General features: G+C 41.4%; 1 protein-coding gene across 1 annotated transcript in view; it reads left to right on the top strand.

The window, feature by feature from the left end:
* The window catches only part of ascc3 (activating signal cointegrator 1 complex subunit 3), a 257,950-nt gene that overhangs the window by 218,371 nt on the left and 19,554 nt on the right, over positions 1-20,025 (top strand). Inside the window, exons 35-36 of the mRNA XM_033639918.2 lie at positions 11,754-11,865; positions 11,971-12,105. Of these exons, the coding sequence (XP_033495809.2) occupies positions 11,754-11,865; positions 11,971-12,105 (247 nt within the window). The remainder of the gene's footprint in view (positions 1-11,753; positions 11,866-11,970; positions 12,106-20,025) is intronic.

Genomic DNA, 20,025 nt, shown 5'->3' with positions numbered 1-20,025 from the left:
GCCCAAACTACCTCACCTGACATCTTTTCAGGCATGGGGGCAGCAGCTCTACTGCTCCCATACTTCTTCCATATGTCAGAGCTCCTCACTCTGTCTCTGAGGGATAAAGCCAGACACCCATTTCAGCTGCTTTTATCTATGTTCATCATGATTTCTTACTGAACACTCCCGACCATAGGTGAGAGCTGGAACACAGAGAAAGTGGTAAATCTGAGCCTCCAGCTTCAGCTCCCACTTCACCCTGACACGCAGGCAAAATGACATTACTGTCTGTGTTGCACCAGTCGCCTGTGAGCTCATGTTCCATCATACCCTCACTTCATAACAAGACTGCAAAATACATGAACTCCTTCACAAATAGGGGAATCCACAGTTTTACAGACTACCGTGGCCTGAGATTTTTAGTCACTGATTCTCATCCCTGCTACTTCAAACTTGACTTAAGACCATCCCAGTGTGTGCTGGCGGTCACAGTTTGATGAAGGCAACAGAACTGCATCAGCAGCAGAAAGCAGAGGTCACAAAACTGGATGTTCTTCACTTCTCAGCTGCACCTGCAGTTTATGTCAGTGAAAATCACAAGTGAAACCACAACTGAGAACATGCTTTTGTCACAGCTGAGAATATGAACAAAGCTCATATTGTCATTATACAAGGACAGTCTTAGATGACTTGTTGCAACATCCCGTCCCATGATCTATTGCAACCTCAAGGGAAACCCCATACAGTAAGCCTTGTCCGAGTTGACAGTGAATTTCACCGAAATGAATCAAGCTCTTCCACATTTCTGATGTTATAAATCTTTATAGCTAAACATGTGTTTTCTGTTTTAAAAAGTTCAAACATAGAAAGACAGAAAGAAGGCTACTTACCCATCTTTTAGTGGTTACGTCTATGAGTTGGAGCACATAGCTGATAACCTGCGTGGTTTGTTTACATGAGAGGTGAGAGGTACTCACTTGCTGTTAGGACACGGTGTTAGGCCTACATATTTGCAGAGCGAAAGCTGAATAACGGAAAGCCTGAGTGCAGCAGCGCTGATGGTAAAGCTGCTTGCTGCGTGAGAGAGACAGAAAGAAACAGAGAGGGATAACAGAAGGTGGAAGTTGGATTATTGCTCAGTGTTTCTGTAAATTATTATGACTTATTTAGAACACTGCTTTGTCACTCTATGACCAGCCTGCCTAAAACCCACAATATTGGGGCGTCGGTGGCTTAGTGGATAGAGCAGGCACCCCATGTACGAGGCTGTTGCCGCAGCGGCCCAGGTTGGACTCCAGCCTGTGAGCCCTTTGCTGCATGTCTCTCCCTCTCTCTCTCCCCCCCTTCATACTTCACTATCCTATCAAAGGCAAAAACACCCTATAAAAATATCTTAAAAATAAATAAATAAATAAAATAAAACCCACAATATTTTCCAACAAGCTTACCAAACTGCCGGAACCACGGGTCAACCTGCGGGACCCACGGACTGTGGTTCGACCCGTGCATCACTACTGTAGGCACCCTGTTGTAGTTATTTGCAAATGTTTAAGAGCTAAACCCAATAAGCAGTCCTGTCCAAAATCCAGCCGGACTAATTTTAAAAGGCTTGTTGTTCAAAATAATCTATGTGGCCCACCACACAATTTTCGTTGATCAAGGAAGTTCACTTTGCATTTTTTATGTTCACCTCATGATGGCACTATCATACAGACATGCACCAAGTAGGAACTATGCAGGTGGAACTAATATGTTTTCATAAACATACCGTAAACAAGCAAACAAACAGTTACCTAACAGCAGACATGGCTACAGCAAAGAAGCAAAAAAGTCTACAGTGAGGGCTGTTGCTTTTACAAGCGGTGGAAAGTTGAAAACAGTTGCTTTGTCTCATTTGCGTGGGATTTTTTTTTTTTGATAACCCATTCAATCAGCTGGCGCCCACGTGTTTTCACATCATCGAACATACAGCGAAAAAAAAAAAGAAAGCGTTGACATGGGAACAGCAACATTTACACCAGAAGACGTACACCGACCTGACAGTGTTCTTCGGATTACATCGCTTGCACTTACAGTTGGTACTGAGTTAGACCTGCAGGCCTTCCACTAAATCAAAACTGAATTTGGTTCCAGTGTGACAAACATATTTTGCCTTTATTGCACACCCTCTAATCAACAGTTGCACATCAGCACCCTTAAATTCAGCTTCATGTTAACATCTAGATGATATTCAGTGTCTTAAATTTTGCCTCTGAACGTGCAAATCCCCTGACACTGCTATCTCCATGCAGCTGCGTTTTATATCTGAACAGCTAATCTATCACCACTGCTTTCAGACTTTGATTCCCACAACACACACGCACAAATACACACACACACACAGACACAGACACAGGGTCCCGTGGGTATCGTAAACGTCTGCAGGCGGACTCCCTGTGCCATCAGGAGCCTAATGGTGATGATGCTAATGGCCATGACTTAATCAGACAGGCCCTGCCACCACTAAAGACCTGTGAAATGTGTTCAGTAATAAACACATTCGGCGCTCAGATCTGCGTGCTGTGAACATGTGGAGTGATGGGAATGGAAGAAATACTTAACATTAAACACACATTAAATTTGACCATCACCCGTCTCAACTGCTGCTTCCAGCCCGCAACTGAGGCTGTGATTCCTCCTCCCTGCTCCCAGCTGCACAATAAATGGTTCTGTATGATGATCATGAAGATATCATTTGTTTTTGTGTAATATGAGAAGTGGCCTTTTTTTTTTAAGGTTTGCATGCATTATGCAGACAACATTAAAATGACCTAAATCTAATATATCTCCCTCCACCTGTTAACTGACCTACTGGTAGTCATTCCTGCTATTATTTTTTTTTTTTAACTTATCTCTATAACTTGAAGCTAGTATTATGCTGGTATTTTGTTTGCTTTAAATATTTTCAGTCTGTGTTTATGTTTGGAGCTGGTTGATCCCTCTGGCTCCCAGGTTATTAACCGATTTTATTAACATTTTTCTTCATGGAAGCAACATCTACTTCCAATCAAATGAAAAACACTGATTATCTAACAAACTGCTATCACAACATGTGTATATACAGTATGCATTGAAAAAATATTTCATATGTCTATTCATACACGAGCCACAAAGCAAAACAGGAGGAAGCCCATTTAAAAAAGAAAAAAAAATCTGAAGAAAAAAAGATGTATATCTGGGGGAGGAGCTAGGGTGTCATGGGAAAACAACCCAACTGCTAAAAAAATGTAAATTGGCATCTCTGCAAACCATAGATGTATTCAATTTGCACAAATACATTATGTTTGCATGTTTTGGTCTGGAACACCCAGTTTTGGGTGAAATGCAGCAATGTCTTGATTAAAAAGAACAGCTTATTGCGGCACTATTCCTGCTGGAAAAATAGCGACGTTTGGGGGCAAAAAAATTGTTTGAAACCGCTGAAAAACATCCAGTTTTGTTGTTTGTCTGAAACAGTGGTCTGTAGCTTATCAGGCGTCTTGCCTAGGTGACACGCTGTTCACCATCTTCTCCCCCTCCCGATGGCAAAACAATAATAAAATGTGCAAATGTAATGTATCGTGGTTCACAGAAACATACAATGCCAACATTTTCTTTTGGTGACAGGGCTGTCCAGAAGAATTATGATTTAACTGTCCTGAAGTCTTTTTCACAAGTGAGGGTAGGTTGCAATGCAAGATCAACAGAAAGATGCAGCACCAGGAGTTACACAGACATAGTGCCAGATTGTTGTGGTGAGTCTGAAGGGAAGACTGTGATTTTACTGGTCCTATCAGTCATGAGGTTTGGGGAACAATGAGATTGTGGATGTAAGTGATTTAAATTGAGTTTCCTTCACAAGGTGGTTGGGCTTACCCTTAGAGATTAGAGGTGATGGGTGTAGCCAGCCATTCAAATGGAGCTTGGCATAGATCCACTGTTCCTTCACATTTAAAGAAGTCAGCTGAGGTGGATTGGGTCAGCATCATCCCCAGACGCATCCCTGTGAAGATATTCCAAGCACATCCAACTGGTAGGAAACCACTTGGAAGACCTAAAACAGGCTAAGGGATTGTAAATCCTATCTGGCCAGGGAACGTCTTGGGATCCCCCTGGAGGAACTGGAGTACATGGCTGGGGAAAAGAGCTACTGGGCTACCTTACTTAGCCAGTTGCCACGACCCAGAGTCAGATAAGTGGTGGATAGATGGAAATTCCAAGCTGTTTTGGCCACTTCTGGCACATAAAGTATTGTATTTATTTTACTTGTTTATTGGAGGTTTCCTTCTGTTTGTTGATTATCGGGCTGTGGCTCAGGAAGTAGAGCAGGTCTTCCACTCATCAGAAGATCAACTATTCAATCCATGACTGCTCCAGTCCACGTGTCCAAATTTCCTTGGCCAAGATACTGAACCCCAAATTGATCCCAATAGCTATCGGTGTGTGAATGTGTAACTGATGAGGGGTGGCACTTCGATGGTAGCCTCAACCACCAGTGTATGAAAGTGTGTAAATGGGTAAATGTGGCATTCAGTGTATTTGCAAGTCCATTAACCATTTATATTCCATTTCTTGTCATTTATCTGATGCAATGGCATTATCCAAAACTATATGATAAATCTGGTTATCGAGGTGAACACCAAAATCCCAATCCTAATAATGTTTATTAATTGTGGTCTTATTTATGCTTTATATAAGCAATTAAATGTTTATATTTTAATGAGACTCACAAAATATTAACACTGTGTTCAAGAAATATTAAAATCTTTTCTTTTCATTGTTAAAAAGTTTTGAATGTATCACTTGCATACATATCAGAAATGTCACAATGCCAGCAGCCTTCCTTCCCCCAAACCCCACACCCATGCAAGTGTTTTCAAAGTCGGAATCATTGGCAATAACCAATGCAGTTTAAAGACTTGCATATGTCTCTAATAGCAGATTTATATTTCATCTTAGCTCGCAAACATTCTGAAAGAAACAAAAGGAGGGTCTCATAACAATACTGTATTGCAGCTTACACAGTAATTTGTAAAGGACCACTTATTATCTTCATTAACTGACAGTAGAGAACAACCAGATGGCACTGTAATAGCACGAATAACTACCAGCAATGTTCTGTAAACCCTCATCCAACTTAACCAAGACATTTTTACCTTACTTACATTACAAACTTACACAGGTTTTTTTTCCACCTTTCCAAACACACCTCTGGGATTTTAGGCATCTGTCTGTACCAGCTTTATTAAAAGCATGCCTGGTTTCCTTTGCTCTTTTATTTGACTGGCACACACCATGCACATATACTGTATTGGCACTATGAGCTAATGAAGAATGTCTTTGATTACATTTCTGCTGAGCCTCATGTGGTAACTCTTATTCAGTGCTGAGCATGGAACCCATTTTGGCTGGCCACTGGTTGTCTTATTTCAGGTAATAACAGTCTAACCTGGGAATCATTTGCTGGCAAGGGCGGGCCATTTTTCTTACAGCTGTGGCTTTTCTTCACAACACAACAAGATTCTAACCAGCAACGATGTGTAGACACAGTAGTGATGAGCCATTTGACTCCACCATGTTACCATTATTATTTGGGTTTTCCATTAGGCCCTAATGAGGTCCCATCATCAGTGTTACATCATCAGTGAGAGAAAACCTCAGTCAAGTCTTTTGTCTGGGTTTTGAGTCTTATCCTGTACTTAATTATATTGGGAATATGATGTTTACAGGGAACCTGGTCTGTTCATATCCTTGTGTACAAGTTTGCGATAATATCCAGGTAGTTTTCAGTGGTGTGTGCATGTGCAGGAGTATTTAACATCTACAATTCTGTCATTTCTGTACCCACTTAATTATGTTATGTCAGTTTATTGCTGAAGTAGTAGGTTGACTAGTTTAGACTGTTGCTTTCATTTCAGTGTGTATATTGTCATGATAGTGTTTCCTATCATATTTTTTGTACCACTAACTAGTATATCAATTGAATTGGGACATAGCTGATGTCATGGTAAAGTATCATAAGCCTGGTTTAGGTGGTTTCATGCTCTGAAATGAACCCCTGGTCACACTGAAAAGTGGCATGATGTTTATTCATTATACATGTGAAACAGATGGTGATAGGAGTTTGGTGACATAGTGAAAACTAGCAGGGCTAGCTGGTGAACCAGTGAACTCATGTCTCGGGCAAGCTAAGAGTTAATATGCTTGTCAGTTGGGAAGATGCTTGCAAAAGTCACAGTTGCTCTTCAAGCTAGCTAGCTTGCTAACTAACCAGACAAGAAGTTGGCAGTTTATTCACTATGTTTTTATACAACACATGGTGATCCCTGTCTCATAACTATCTTTAAACCTCTTTTGTGGAGCTTTATAGCTCCATTAAGCAAGGTTATTGATGGTTGAACATACTTAAAATAGACAGCCTACTCACCAGAAAAAAAATCTAAAAATCTATCTATCTAAAAATAGCAACAGTATCAGTTTCATTACTGTCATTAAAAAAATCTGCTGCCCATATAGGCCTACAGTGGCCTGATATAATATTAAATATAATTTAATGTCTAAATAATGACTGTTTGTCCAGCACTTATGTATGTGTGGTTGAGTTTTCAATTTAATACTATTTCAATTTAAAACTAATAATAGGCTATAATGTTTCTCATAACTGTTGTCGGGAGATGACATTTGATGAAGTTTTTGGATGTGACGTCGTCACGTGACAGCTCAGATGTAAGAAAGAGAAGAAAAGATGGCAAGCCGCGCAGCAAGCGAGTTGGTCCTCAAAAACCCCACAATTTCTGCAAGCAGCAGCAGCAGGTCCAGTTTCCATCAGAGTGGAGGAGGGAGAAGTGCAACCCGAACCACCGAAAAACAGATGACTGTGGGCAGTCTCCTTCAAAGAAAAGTCAATGCGGCGGCAGGTCAGGTCGGCACCATACAGGAGCGAGCAGGAGCAGAGATGACTGCCTGTTGTCGTGAGCCTGTTATTCAGGGAGACGAAGACCTCCTTCTCAGGTGGAAATGTGATGGAGCCAGGCGTTTTCCTCTGATGTCAAGGGCTGCCTGAAAGTGCCTGTGCGTTTGTGCCACGAGTTCTCCATCAGAGCGCATATTCAGCACCGTGGCCAAAGTTGTCAATCCACTACATGCCCTGCTCCAGCTGGAAAAAGTAAACATGCTGGTTTGTCTGGCGAAAAACCTTGAATAGTTTTGAAGCATATGATGCTGCTATAGTTATCATTATACTTTGTTTTTATGTCATTTTCAATGAGGAGTAGCCTGTTCTGATGGTCAGAACAGTTGGGACTTGGAGAGGGTGAACTTTTTAAACTAAAGGTAGGCTCTAAAAATAAACCAACGAACAGTATTTCCCGTTGCTTCTCAGGATAGGATTATATATGCCCATTTTTCAATCAGTCAATCAATCAATCAATCAATCAATCAATCAGTCAATCAATCAATTTTATTTATAAAGCCCAATATCACAAATCACAATTTGCCTCACAGGGCTTTACAGCATACAACATCCCTCTGTCCTTTGGACCCTCACAGCGGATAGGAAAAACTCCCCCAAAAAAAACCTTTAACGGGGAAAAAAAATGGTAGAAACCTCAGGAAGAGCAACTGAGGAGGGATCCCTCTTCCAGGATGGACAGACGTGCAATAGATGTCATACAGCACAGATCAACATAATAAATTAACAGTAATCCGTATGACACTATGAGACAGAAGGGGAGAGAGACACAGAGAGAGACAGACAGAGAGAGATGCAGGACAAACGGTAATGACAGTAGCTTACAACATTAATGGAAGTAATAATATTATAATTAATAATAATATATTAATATCTGATAGTATACATGTGTGACAATAATCATATGTGTATAATAACAGTAGAAGTATGACTAATGATAACAGCAGCAGCAGGAGGCACCTGGCAGGACCACGGCAGCAGCACAACCACACACGTCACCCTATCCATGCACCGCTGCAATACAAGTTAACCTGAGAGACGATGGAGCACAAAGGCTCCGGAGAAGAAGCCGAGTTAGTGACATCCAGAATGGCCGAGTTAGCAAGATGCAGTAATAGGACACGAGAGAGAGAGAGAGAGAGAGGGAGACAGAGAAGGAGAGAAGGTGCCCGGTGTATTATAGGGGGGTCCTCCGGCAGACTAGGCCTAAGTCAGCCTAACTAGGGGCTGGTACAAGGCAAGCCTGAGCCAGCCCTAACTATAAGCTTTATCAAAGAGGAAAGTCTTAAGTCTAGTCTTAAATGTGGAGATGGTATCTGCCTCCCGGACCGCAACAGGAAGATGATTCCACAGGAGAGGAGCCTGATAGCTGAAGGCTCTGGCTCCTGATCTACTTTTGGAGACTTTAGGGACCACGAGTAACCCTGCATTCTCCGAGCGCAGTGTTCTGGTGGGATAATATGGCACTATGAGCTCTCTAAGATATGACGGAGCTTGACCATTTAGAGCTTTATAAGTTAACAGTAGGATTTTAAATTCAATTCTGGATTTTACAGGGAGTCAGTGCAGAGAAGCTAAAACAGGAGAACTATGATCTTGTTTCTTAGTTCCTGTTAGTACACGTGCTGCTGCATTCTGAATTAGCTGGAGAGTTTTTAAGGACTTACTAGAGCTACCTGATAATAGAGAGTTACAGTAATCCAGCTTTGAGGTAACAAAAGCGTGGACCAATTTTTCTGCATCTTTTCAGGTCAGGATAGGCCTAATTTTCGCAATACTACGCAGATGAAAAAATGCAGTCCGTGAGGTTTGTTTTAAATGAGAATTAAAAGACAAATCTTGATCAAATGTTACTCCGAGGTTTCTTACTGTAGTGCTAGAGGCCAGAGCAATGCCATCTAGAGAAACTATGTCATCAGATAAAGAGTCTCTGAGTTGTTTTCAGTCATGCCTTCTTATTTATTGTTCTGTTTTTCTTATTTGATAAGCCCTAGTACCGGATGCTGTAGAGCTGTGCTTTTAATGTATTTGATTTATTTTGATAGGTTCTAAAAATAAACCATCGGACAGTAGCCACTGCGGTCGGATACGCTGTATAGCACACATTATCGTTACCAAGGTTGTTATTTATTGATACTTTTTTGGAAGTTTTTTTTTTTTTTTTTTTTTTAATATTTATTGATAAAAGCTGTTATTTGTTATTATGTTTCTGAATGGTATAAGCACAAGCCGACATTTTGGCGACTCCCTCTGAGCCCTTTAAAGTGATTTTTAATTAGTCACGGTAATACTGTATACCCCGGTAAAATGTGAGGTAGGTTTAACGGTAACAAAATTTGGATACCGCCCAACTCTGGTACTTGATGACTTCAGAATGGTACTTGATGACCTCAGAATGGTACTTGATGACTTTAGAATGGTACTTGATGACTGGTACTTGACCTCAGAATGGTACTTCATTACTTCAGAATGGTGACTTCAGAATGGTACTTGATGACTTCAGAATGGTACTTCATGACTTCAGACTGGTACTTCATTACTTCAGAATGGTACTTGATGACCTCAGAATGGTACATGATGACTTCAGAATGGTACTTGATGACCTTATAATGGTACTTGATGATCTCAGAATGGTACTTGATGACCTCAGAATGGTACTTGATGACCTCAGAATGGTACTTGATGACTTCAGAATGGTACTTGATGACCTTATAATGGTACTTGATGACCTCAGAATGGTACTTGATGACCTCAGAATGGTACTTGACCTTATAATGGTACTTGATGATCTCAGAATGGTACTTGATGACCTCAGAATGGTACTTGATGATTTCAGAATGGTACTTGATGACTTCAGAATGGTACTTGATGACCTCAGAATGGTACTTGATGACTTAACAATGGTACATGATGACTTCAGAATGGTACTTGATGGCTTCAGAGTGGTACTTGATGACCTCAGTGTGGTACTTGATGACCTCAGAATGGTACTTGATGACTTTAGAATGGTACTTGATGACTGGTACTTGACCTCAGAATGGTACTTCATTACTTCAGAATGGTGACTTCAGAATGGTACTTGATGACTTCAGAATGGTACTTCATGACTTCAGACTGGTACTTCATTACTTCAGAATGGTACTTGATGACCTCAGAATGGTACATGATGACTTCAGAATGGTACTTGATGACCTTATAATGGTACTTGATGATCTCAGAATGGTACTTGATGACCTCAGAATGGTACTTGATGACCTTATAATGGTACTTGATGATCTCAGAATGGTACTTGATGACTTCAGAATGGTACTTGATGACTTCAGAATGGTACTTGATGACCTCAGAATGGTACTTGATGACCTCAGAATGGTACTTGACCTTATAATGGTACTTGATGATCTCAGAATGGTACTTGATGACCTCAGAATGGTACTTGATGACTTCAGAATGGTACTTGATGACCTCAGAATGGTACTTGATGACTTAACAATGGTACATGATGACCTCAAAATGGTACTTGATGACCTCCGAATGGTACTTGATGGCTTCAGAGTGGTACTTGATGACCTCAGAATGGTACTTGATGACTGGTACTTGACCTCAGAATGGTACTTCATTACTTCAGAATGGTACTTGATGACTTCAGATTGGTACTTGATGACTTCAGAATGGTACTTGACCTCAGAATGGTACTTGATGACTTCAGATTGGTAGTTGACCTCAGAATGGTACTTCATTACTTTAGAATGGTACTTGATGACCTCAGAATGGTACTTGATGACCTCAGAATGGTACTTGATGACTTCAGAATGGTACTTGATGACCTCAGAATGGTAATTGATGACTTCAGAATGGTACTTGATGACCTCAGAATGGTACTCGATGACTTCAGAATGGTACTTGATGACCTCAGAATGGTACTCGATGACCTCAGAATGGTACTCAATGACTTCAGAATGGTACTTGATGACCTCAGAATGGTACTCGATGACCTCAGAATGGTACTCGATGACTTCTGAATGGTACTTGATGACCTCAGAATGGTACTTGATGACTTCAGAATGGTACTTGATGACCTCAGAATGGTACTTGATGGCGAAGGCCCCCCTGGTGCTGCCTCGGTTGAAAACGTTGCGCTAAAGTGCCCTCTTGAGTGGCGAAAATAAGAGGATGTGCCCTTATCGGCTGCCTTCTTGAATGATGAAAACGAGCGGATGTGCCCTTTTGGCTGCCCTCTTGATTAACAAAAACAAGAGGATGTGCCCTTTTGGCTGCCCTCTTGAGTGGTGAAAATGAGAGGATGGCCCCTTTTGGCGGCCCTCTTGAGTGATCAAAACAGACGATGTGCCCTCTTGGATGAAAACAAGCGGATGTGCCCTTTTGGCTGCCCTCTTGTCCCAATGTCATGCAGTAGGTGCCCTTTTTTCCTTTTCGCCCCTGCCCTTCAAACATCCTGAGTCCGTCACTGAATAGCTTTATCTGTTTTGGACTCTGTGGCTGTCCACTACGTCATAGTGCACCAGTGTTACAGTGTTAAAACAGTTTGCAATTGGCTAATTCTGCAGATTTATTTGTCAAAATTCATCAAATATACCAATCTTTTGCTCCGTGCAGAATTTGTTCAACAGTATTTACATCCTCTTGAGCCTCCCTGTTAAAAGGTCAGTGGGGGGTAAAACTTCAGAACAAATACACAATGGGCTTTTTAATGTATTTTTACATTCCATCATCAGACATCATTGATGGTATTTGCAATCACACGCCTGTGTCCTGTCCTGTTTAGTTATTACAGCTTAGAAGACATCAGCCACGAGTCCATCAACAAATACCTGTCCAACCTGGTGGAGAGAAGCCTGCGGGACCTGGAGTGCTCATATTGCATGGAGATACAAGAGGTGTGTTGGGTTTTTTAAGTAAGTTTGTAGTCTGTAACATGAAACAAATTGTTTAGCATGGGATCAAGCTTTTGTTTGTCACATTGTTTGTCTTAAATGCTCCAGGATGATCGGACCATTGAGCCACTGACTTATGGTCGCATCGCCTCCTATTACTACCTGAAGCATCAGACCATCCGCACGTTTAAAGAACGGCTGAGGGCTGAGCTGCCCATCCATGAGCTGCTCTCCATTCTGACGGTGAGTTTCACAATGGAACACACAGCGTCTGTTGTTCTGTCACAATTCACTATATCTTATCAATGCCACAACTATATTAAATATACGCCCTCTTACACTGAAACCTATTTGACAGAGTTAGGAGTAAGTCACATGTGTGTGACTTAAAAGCAAGTGACTGTGGTGAGAATCAAGCAAGTCATGTCAAGTCTCTGCTGTAAGTCAAGCAAGACAAGTCAAGTCAGTGCTTATACTAAGCATGTCACAAGTCAGGTCATATGAAATTCTGATGATCTACCCCAGTTTCCATGTTTAAATCCAGTAAAACACAGTGGTTTTGAAAAAAAATTCAACATTACTAAAAACTGTTGCAGCCTGCTTATGTTAGCTGGCTAAAGTTTGACTAGCCAATAAGCTAAAAAAACACGTTGTACGTTGTACCTTTCTTTGTGGGGTTTGCAGTGACGGATGGATGGTGGATGTTGTGGTGGTCATGTCACTTTTGACTTACTACAGCCATCGACAACATAATCCTTAAATCCAAATAGGCCCGTCCAGCAAAGCTGCCTTGTGCGTTGGCCTCTGCTGGTCTGCCACATACTTGTAGGTTGCCGTCTCCTATCGTCCTAAATGGTTCAAGTGACTAGTGACATACAGATAATAGTTAGCATGTTAGCCGTTAGCCTAGATACAGCCGTAGCGTCAGACCTGTTAAAACGTAAGTGAACGGGCATCCTTTCAAGTGCAAAGTTAGTCCACTAAACAAGCTTTTTTTCCACAAAGACCGCCTCATGTCGTTAGGATAAATGTCAGAGAACATATAGAAAACGACATGTAAACGTGTTGTCTTACCTTACCGGTGTGGTGCCATGTTTGTTTACCATTTAGCTCTGCTTTCCAAAGTGTGGCCGAAATATTGCGAGAACAAGCAGCGATCTCATAGCGTGCCTGAACAAGCAGCAACAGCGGGAAGGCAGAACTGGACGGTCGCCTGAACGGAGGAGGAGGAGGAGGAGGAGAGAGAGAGGCGCAACAGGTAACGTTAGAGGACGAGAGAGGAGGAATGGCTGCCACAAGGCTGCGTAGCTCTGGAGATTGGTGGTGTACCTGTGAATGCTGTGCCCCAGTGCCCACAGAAAAGGAATGCCTCTGTTGCAAGGAATGGGAGCGGTTGCAGCCTTATTTTCAAGGTCTGGATGTGACCGAGGACGAGACACCTCCACCTGGAGTAACATTAGTATCCAGCTGGGTTTTATCTAGAGCTGGCGAGATATATTTCGGCTGTGCTTTGGAAAGCAGAGCTAGAGGGATAAACAAACATGGCAGAACACCGGTAAGGTAAGACAACACATTTACATGTCGTTTTCTATATGTTCTCTGACATTTATCCTAACGATATGAGGCGGTCTTTGTGGAAAAAAAGCTTGCTTAGTGGACTAACTTTACACTTGAAGGGATGCCCGTTCACTTACGTTTTAACAGGTCTGACGCTACGGCTGTATCTAGGCTAATGGCTAACATGCTAACTATTATCTGTATGTCACTAGTCACTTGAACCAAATTTAGGACGATAGGAGACGGGTTGAAATAAACCAAAATTTCCCTTTAATGCTCAAGATACTGTCATTTTGAGTTCTTTAGGCAATTTGAGGCAATTTTTTGGGGCGGTTGTTGGTCCGAAGGTACGTTTATTAGGGCTACAGCTATTGATTCTTTTAGTAATCGAGTATTCTATTGATTATTCTGGCGATTAATTGAGTAATTGGATCAGAAATACTGCATGTTTTTATTAGATTACTTTAGCTTTATTTAAGGACATGAGAGAAATGCGCAACACGTTTGTTTCCTTTTTTGAAAGTCAGAGCTGTCAAATGACCGATTTCATACGCACTCATGCTACACAGGTAGCGTCCATTCTTCATAAACGTTACAAACTTTTCCCAGGAAAAACTCTGACTCTTTTCCTGTGGAGGGCTGGATAAAAGTAAGGATAGTAAAACTGAGGAGAAGTGATGTGACTGATGCCAGCGCCACACCAAGGCATGAGACGACAGAGTTGCCCCTCATCTCATATTGAAAAATAAAATGTACTGTCCCTTACTGATTCAGTACGGGATGCAGTTTGTCCCGTATTTAAGAGTTTAGTGAGACATATTGGGGAAATATTAAATCAAGAGGAGAATGTCACATAACGGTCTGTCACTCAGCGTCATCCTTGCCATTATTACGGAGACTGTTAGCCTGCTCACTGACCCGCTGGCGGCTTGATAAAGTTATCTGAAGGTCCCTTTACACCCGGATATTAAACTTATGGAGCTTATGGATTCATAAAGCCTCACGTGCACTTATATCTCGGTCATTGTGGTGCTGGGCGCACATGCACGAGCTTTGTTTACTCTCACACAGTGAGACACAAATTGATGCAGAAACACCCTTCAATCAGTTTGCGTATTGATAATCTGTGCCCGCTCCACCACTCATTAGATCTGTCAGTTAAAAATACGGCAGAGAAGAAGTGCAGTTTTTCACACTGTCTCGCACCAACGTGGTTCTCCGACAGAACAGCTGTCATTACAGGCAAACCATTACGCATGGCTGTGGCTATTAATAGCACCTGTGCCACTAATTCATCACATGTAGCCCTACATGCAAACCATCATGGCAGTGATATTTCAGTCTTCATGATAACACGTCAGACACATTTTTGACAATTAATCTATAGCTCTACAGCAGAAGTAACGTAAGCGGGTTGTCTAACAGAAATAAAGATTTACAAGAAACTCAGTGCGCTGTATAGTTGTATTGAATTTAACGAAGCCTTTTTAATAATCAAATTATTCAAGTTACTCGAGGAATTGTTTCAGCCCTAAAGTTTATACATTCCATTCTCATGAACATATCTTAAAGCTCCAGTAGGCAACATTGTTTTGGTATAATTGAGTAAAAATTTTATAATATCCATTAGGCATAATGTAAATCAAGTGGTCTGAGACAAACAATAGGTTTCTGCACCTCACCATGGCTCTGTGTTCAGCCTCTAAAGAATCAGGATCGTGCTGATGTGCATCAACCAATCAAAGGTCAGCTCAGACCACTGCGTTCCTATTGGCTGTTCTACTGCATATGCGCGTTCCCGTGCCGCCGGCAGAAGGGGAGAGCAAGCGGCAATGGCGAACAGTGCACCAGGTAAAATAGCTATTCCAGCATTGGCTACAACTGCCTACACGGCTAAACCCAAAAAAAGGAAGACAGAACTCGGAGCCCCGGAGGGAGGGGAAGGGTGAGGTGGGGCCGGGCCCGGCCAGAGGGCACGAGGGTCAGCCGTGGGAGCGGAGCCTAGGGCTCTCCGCGGAGAGGGAGAGCCAAGCCGAGGGGGTATGTGCGGGACGGGCTGCTTCGCGGTGAGGGAGAGCCGAGGCTTGGGAGTATGTGCGGGGCCGCAAGGGAGGGATGGGGAGGGCTGCTGCACGGTGAGGGAGAGCCGAGGCTCCCAGAGAGGGAGAAATAGAACCAAGTAGGATAAAATACTCGCATACTCGTCTGGTAGGAGGGGCTCAGGGCGGAGACGAACGAAACCTAACTCAGATGAGACTCAAAAATCAACCGTTTTCAGGCTTTCTACCTACTGCAGCTTTAAGTACTCCTTGAGGGAATTTCTTCAAATTTGGCACAAACGACTCAAGCATGAACTAGTTAGATTTTGGTGGCCAAAGGTAAAGGTCACTATGACCTGGTTTGTCTTATTCTTGATAACGTGATATCTCAAGAACAACTTTAGGGAATTTCTTCAAATTTGGCACAAACATCCACTTGGAATCAACAATGAACCAATTAGAATTTGATGGTCAAAGGTCACTGTGGCTTTGCAAAACATGTTTTTGGGTGTAACTCAAGAAGTGATTCTTATAGGATGAATTGAGTCAAATGTCTAATAGGATAAATTGATGAAGTGAAGTTATTTATATCCAAAAGGTCAAAGGTCAACTTCACTGTGAAGTCATAATGTTTTGTAAAAACATTTTTCAGGCCATTACTCAACACCCTAACAGCTGCTGTTGGGTTGAAAATGTGTGTGAAGCATCCACATTTTAGAATATAGATTCTTTGCAACATCCAACATCTGTATTTAAAGCATCGTCAACTGTCATGGCTTCATTTGAGTCCAGACAGACATGGATGTAAACTGTAACTACAAATTGACTGGTTTACGAAGGCAAATAACCACAAGGCGGTAAATGTAGTTGTGTTTTTAGAGCTGTAATGATATCAATTGCTCTCTTGCCATGATTAAAAGTGCTGGTTGGTAAAATGCAGAAAACTGCACAATTTTTCATCCAGGCTTTGTGGGTACCACCTAAGTCAAGACTTGTTGTCTTGTCAGGCCAGTGATAGAAATGATCTATGGAATGCACAATAATGAATTCACCAATAGAATGCCTACATTATACGTTTCTTTTTGGCATTTGCCCACACAAGCTACATCAGGGATTGCTCATGCTCACACACCCACCCACGCGTGCGCGCACACACACACACACACACACACACACGTGCACGCGCGCACACTCTTTACTCCATTCTATCATATTAGTACCTTTGTCTGAGCTTCATTAACTCTCCTCATTCTGGGGCTTCAGTGTGAGATGGCACCCTCCTCCTTCTACTGATTGACCTTGTGAATTCTGACAGCAAGGTCATCCACACTATGGCGGGGTCAACACAAGACCTGGTGGTTTCACACCTTTCATTAGGGGGGTGAGGTGACATACTTATTTTTACTAGTGCTTCTAATGGCTTTATATCTCTGTTTAGAATTATGCATAGTGCATTTCATTACTTCATCAATTATTTTTAGGCTATCTGTGACAAGGACAATCAGGTCATTTTTGGTAAAAGTGCTTTTGTCTTGTTTCAAGATATTGACACTAATTACTTCTGTCAGGAAGCTTATGTCCTTAGTAAGAGAGTTATCTTTATAAAAAAGATTTCATAAAATTAAGTGTAAAATTGGGCCGTGTGCCAAGGAACAAATCCGTATTATCTGATGTTGGGGATCCAAGAATATCTTTTTTCACTAATGAACTCCTGCAGTTATTTAAATGAAGTTGATGCCACATGATCATTTGTCATCATGTATGTGTTGATGCAAATCTGCATCTAGATTTGGATTAAAAATTTAAAACATTTACTATTGCTAAAATATATATAAATAGAAAAATATATAGTTTCATTGAAAAAAAGAAAAGAAACTCAGTAATTTGCTGTACCTGCTGGCCTCTGTAGTTTTGAGTAAATGCTACTCTACTAAGTGTTTTTGGCAGCAGGACAGTTTTAGTAGTTTTTGGACAATAATGGAGCTCTATATGTCAGTCTTTGGATACATGCACACACACACAATCATTGTTAATAGGATAAAATCACCATTTGTTTTGGTGTGCACATGATTGATAGGCAATATGAAAAATGTTATATAAATGTTTCCTGTTGTGGCAAATTAAAGACAGCAGTGGGACTTATCTCACCCTAAAACATAAGCCACACAAAGCTGACTGGTTTGTCAAGACAGCATTTTGTTGATGTTGTGGCCAAAATACATTTTCACAGTTTCACACTAGAGATTTATTCATGACTTGTGTGTTTTTAGATCTTCATTAACTTTTATACATGTATTGTAGGTATTGTTACCGTACAGCTGGAAGTCCATTCAGTGGGTTGTTGGTTGAACCTGACTTCAATAATGATGCTAACATATGGAGGGGAGGACTACTCTGAGACACTTAACATCACTCTCCTTTGCACACATGTAGTTGGAAGCAGACCAAAGCATGCCATGCTTAGCTGCCTCCCTCTCCAACAAGCTGCGATACAATAGGCCAGTCACCCCGCCGCCCTGTCCACTCCCCCTCTGTTAGCTACAAAGCACTGGCATGCTCCTCCAGTTCCCCCTAATTGCTGCAGTGTGGCCACTAATGAGCAACACCCACACATCACTGCACCACCACCTCCTGCCTCCTCCTCACACACTTATTTTTCTCTCTGAGCACTATGCTACCACTCAGCCAGTCTTTGTCTCTGTTTTTCTTCTTGCCGCATGTGTCCTCTGCTTCCTTAGATGGCACTGTTTTCATTGAAGTCAAACTGCGTGAAACATAAAATTTGTCAAACAAGACAGTCAAACAAGCATATTCCAAAAAATGTGAAGAGTTTGCACATACAAATTTTTCAGGTAAATGAGGACAAAATATTCACATTTCACTTGTTTAATTGGCTCATGTCAAAATTGAATATGTGTACATGTTTTGGCACAGAGCCTTCATCAGGACATGAATCGGTGACGTCAGACTGATATCCAATGATTAAATTACATTAGCATCGGAATCCAATACAGATATTGGATCGGATCTGTCCCTGTGCGAAACACGCTCTGATGAAACTGTGCCAAAACATGTAACCATATTTCTGTTGTGATGTGAGCCAGTTAGATAAGTGAAATGTCAGTATTTTGTCCTCCTTTACTTGAAATTTGGGATTTGCTACCTTTGTTGGAATATGCTCCTTGGATTTTGGGTTCAGCACTCCACTGAAAGTCCCGTTTTTCAAGCAAAACCTTCTTCAAGACAGTCTAATGCATTGTCAAACACCAACATGAATACCTGGTCATTAAGGAAAACCTGATATAATGGTGACACATTGAAAAACAGCAACTGCTCTGGTGAAAGGGCTAAGAGGCATCTCAGAGAAGCCATTCCATGCTACATGTATTTATGATACTGTAATAAAATTTTGTTAACCAAGTTAATTGCTGAGATCACTAGATAGAAGTTGACAGAGCAAGAAACACAAGGTTTTCAGACAGGTTGGAAACATACCCACTAGTTTCTAGTTAGCCAAACTTATTTAGAGGTGAATTAAAGGGAAATGCTGAAATCATTACCATACTATCCTTTGTAACCATCAATCACAAACCCCTTTCCTGCTTCAACTTTGACTGCCCATACTTGCCATTCTCAATCAGAATTAATTGACATTTTGTTTAATTTAATGTTTGCAACATCAATTGAAGATTTTTTTTTTCTGGAAGTCGACGTACAACAATCTTTACAGTTGCTTCGATCCCATCAAAGCATATTGCCATTTTTACTTTTGCTGTTTTTCTGGCTCTGGCACAGGCATGGATGTATGCAGCGTTGGAGGCAGGGCTCTGTTGATTTCTATGAAAGTTGCTCATGAAGCCAAAAAACTTCTGACTTCTGTGTGTAAAATTACCCAGATCTTCTGCTCTGCTCTTGTATTGTTCGACCCATAGGACATTACAGACTTTGCCTGCTGAGCGGCCAACTTCCAGTTAAGCCTAAAACTTGAATGGGGATAAAATGAATAATTTGTGCTGCTCTTTAAGTCTTTTGAAATGTTATTGGACCAAATGGATCAAATCCCAATAGTGAAATAAGTCATTTAGCAGGAGTCGTAATGTTCATTACATATTATTCACTGATTTACAGACATCTCTTCCCTAATGTAAGGTTATAAAAAAGTATTTTTGGGCCCAATGGCATCACGTGACTAACCTGGCTTCTATGTCAAATTGGCTTCAAAGCCCAACACTGTTCCTGGAGGCTAGTACGCAGGATGGGATTCTGGGGGCTGGAAGCAGATTAGCTTTCCCTTGCAATGAGGTATTATTACAGACATTAGGGGTGCACTCACCTTTAACTCTACCTTGGTGGTTTAGATTATCAGGATAAACATGTCAGTTCATCTGGCCTCTTGTCTGTCTTGCCTCGTTGGACTCTGACCTAATAATATTTCTGCGTTCTCAGATCTCAACAATTATTTTGTTGAGTACAATTATGACAATAAGATCCAAACTGCATTAACAATCCCATCGTGCTGAGCTTCCAAACCTTTAAGTTTGAAGAGTTGACAGTTGGAAATTAAAAC

The sequence above is a fragment of the Epinephelus lanceolatus genome, chromosome 10, assembly GCF_041903045.1.
Source record: "Epinephelus lanceolatus isolate andai-2023 chromosome 10, ASM4190304v1, whole genome shotgun sequence".
NCBI lineage: Eukaryota > Metazoa > Chordata > Actinopteri > Perciformes > Serranidae > Epinephelus > Epinephelus lanceolatus.
The sequence above is the reverse complement of the archived record's forward strand: the minus strand, read 5'-3'. Positions and strand labels throughout refer to the sequence as shown.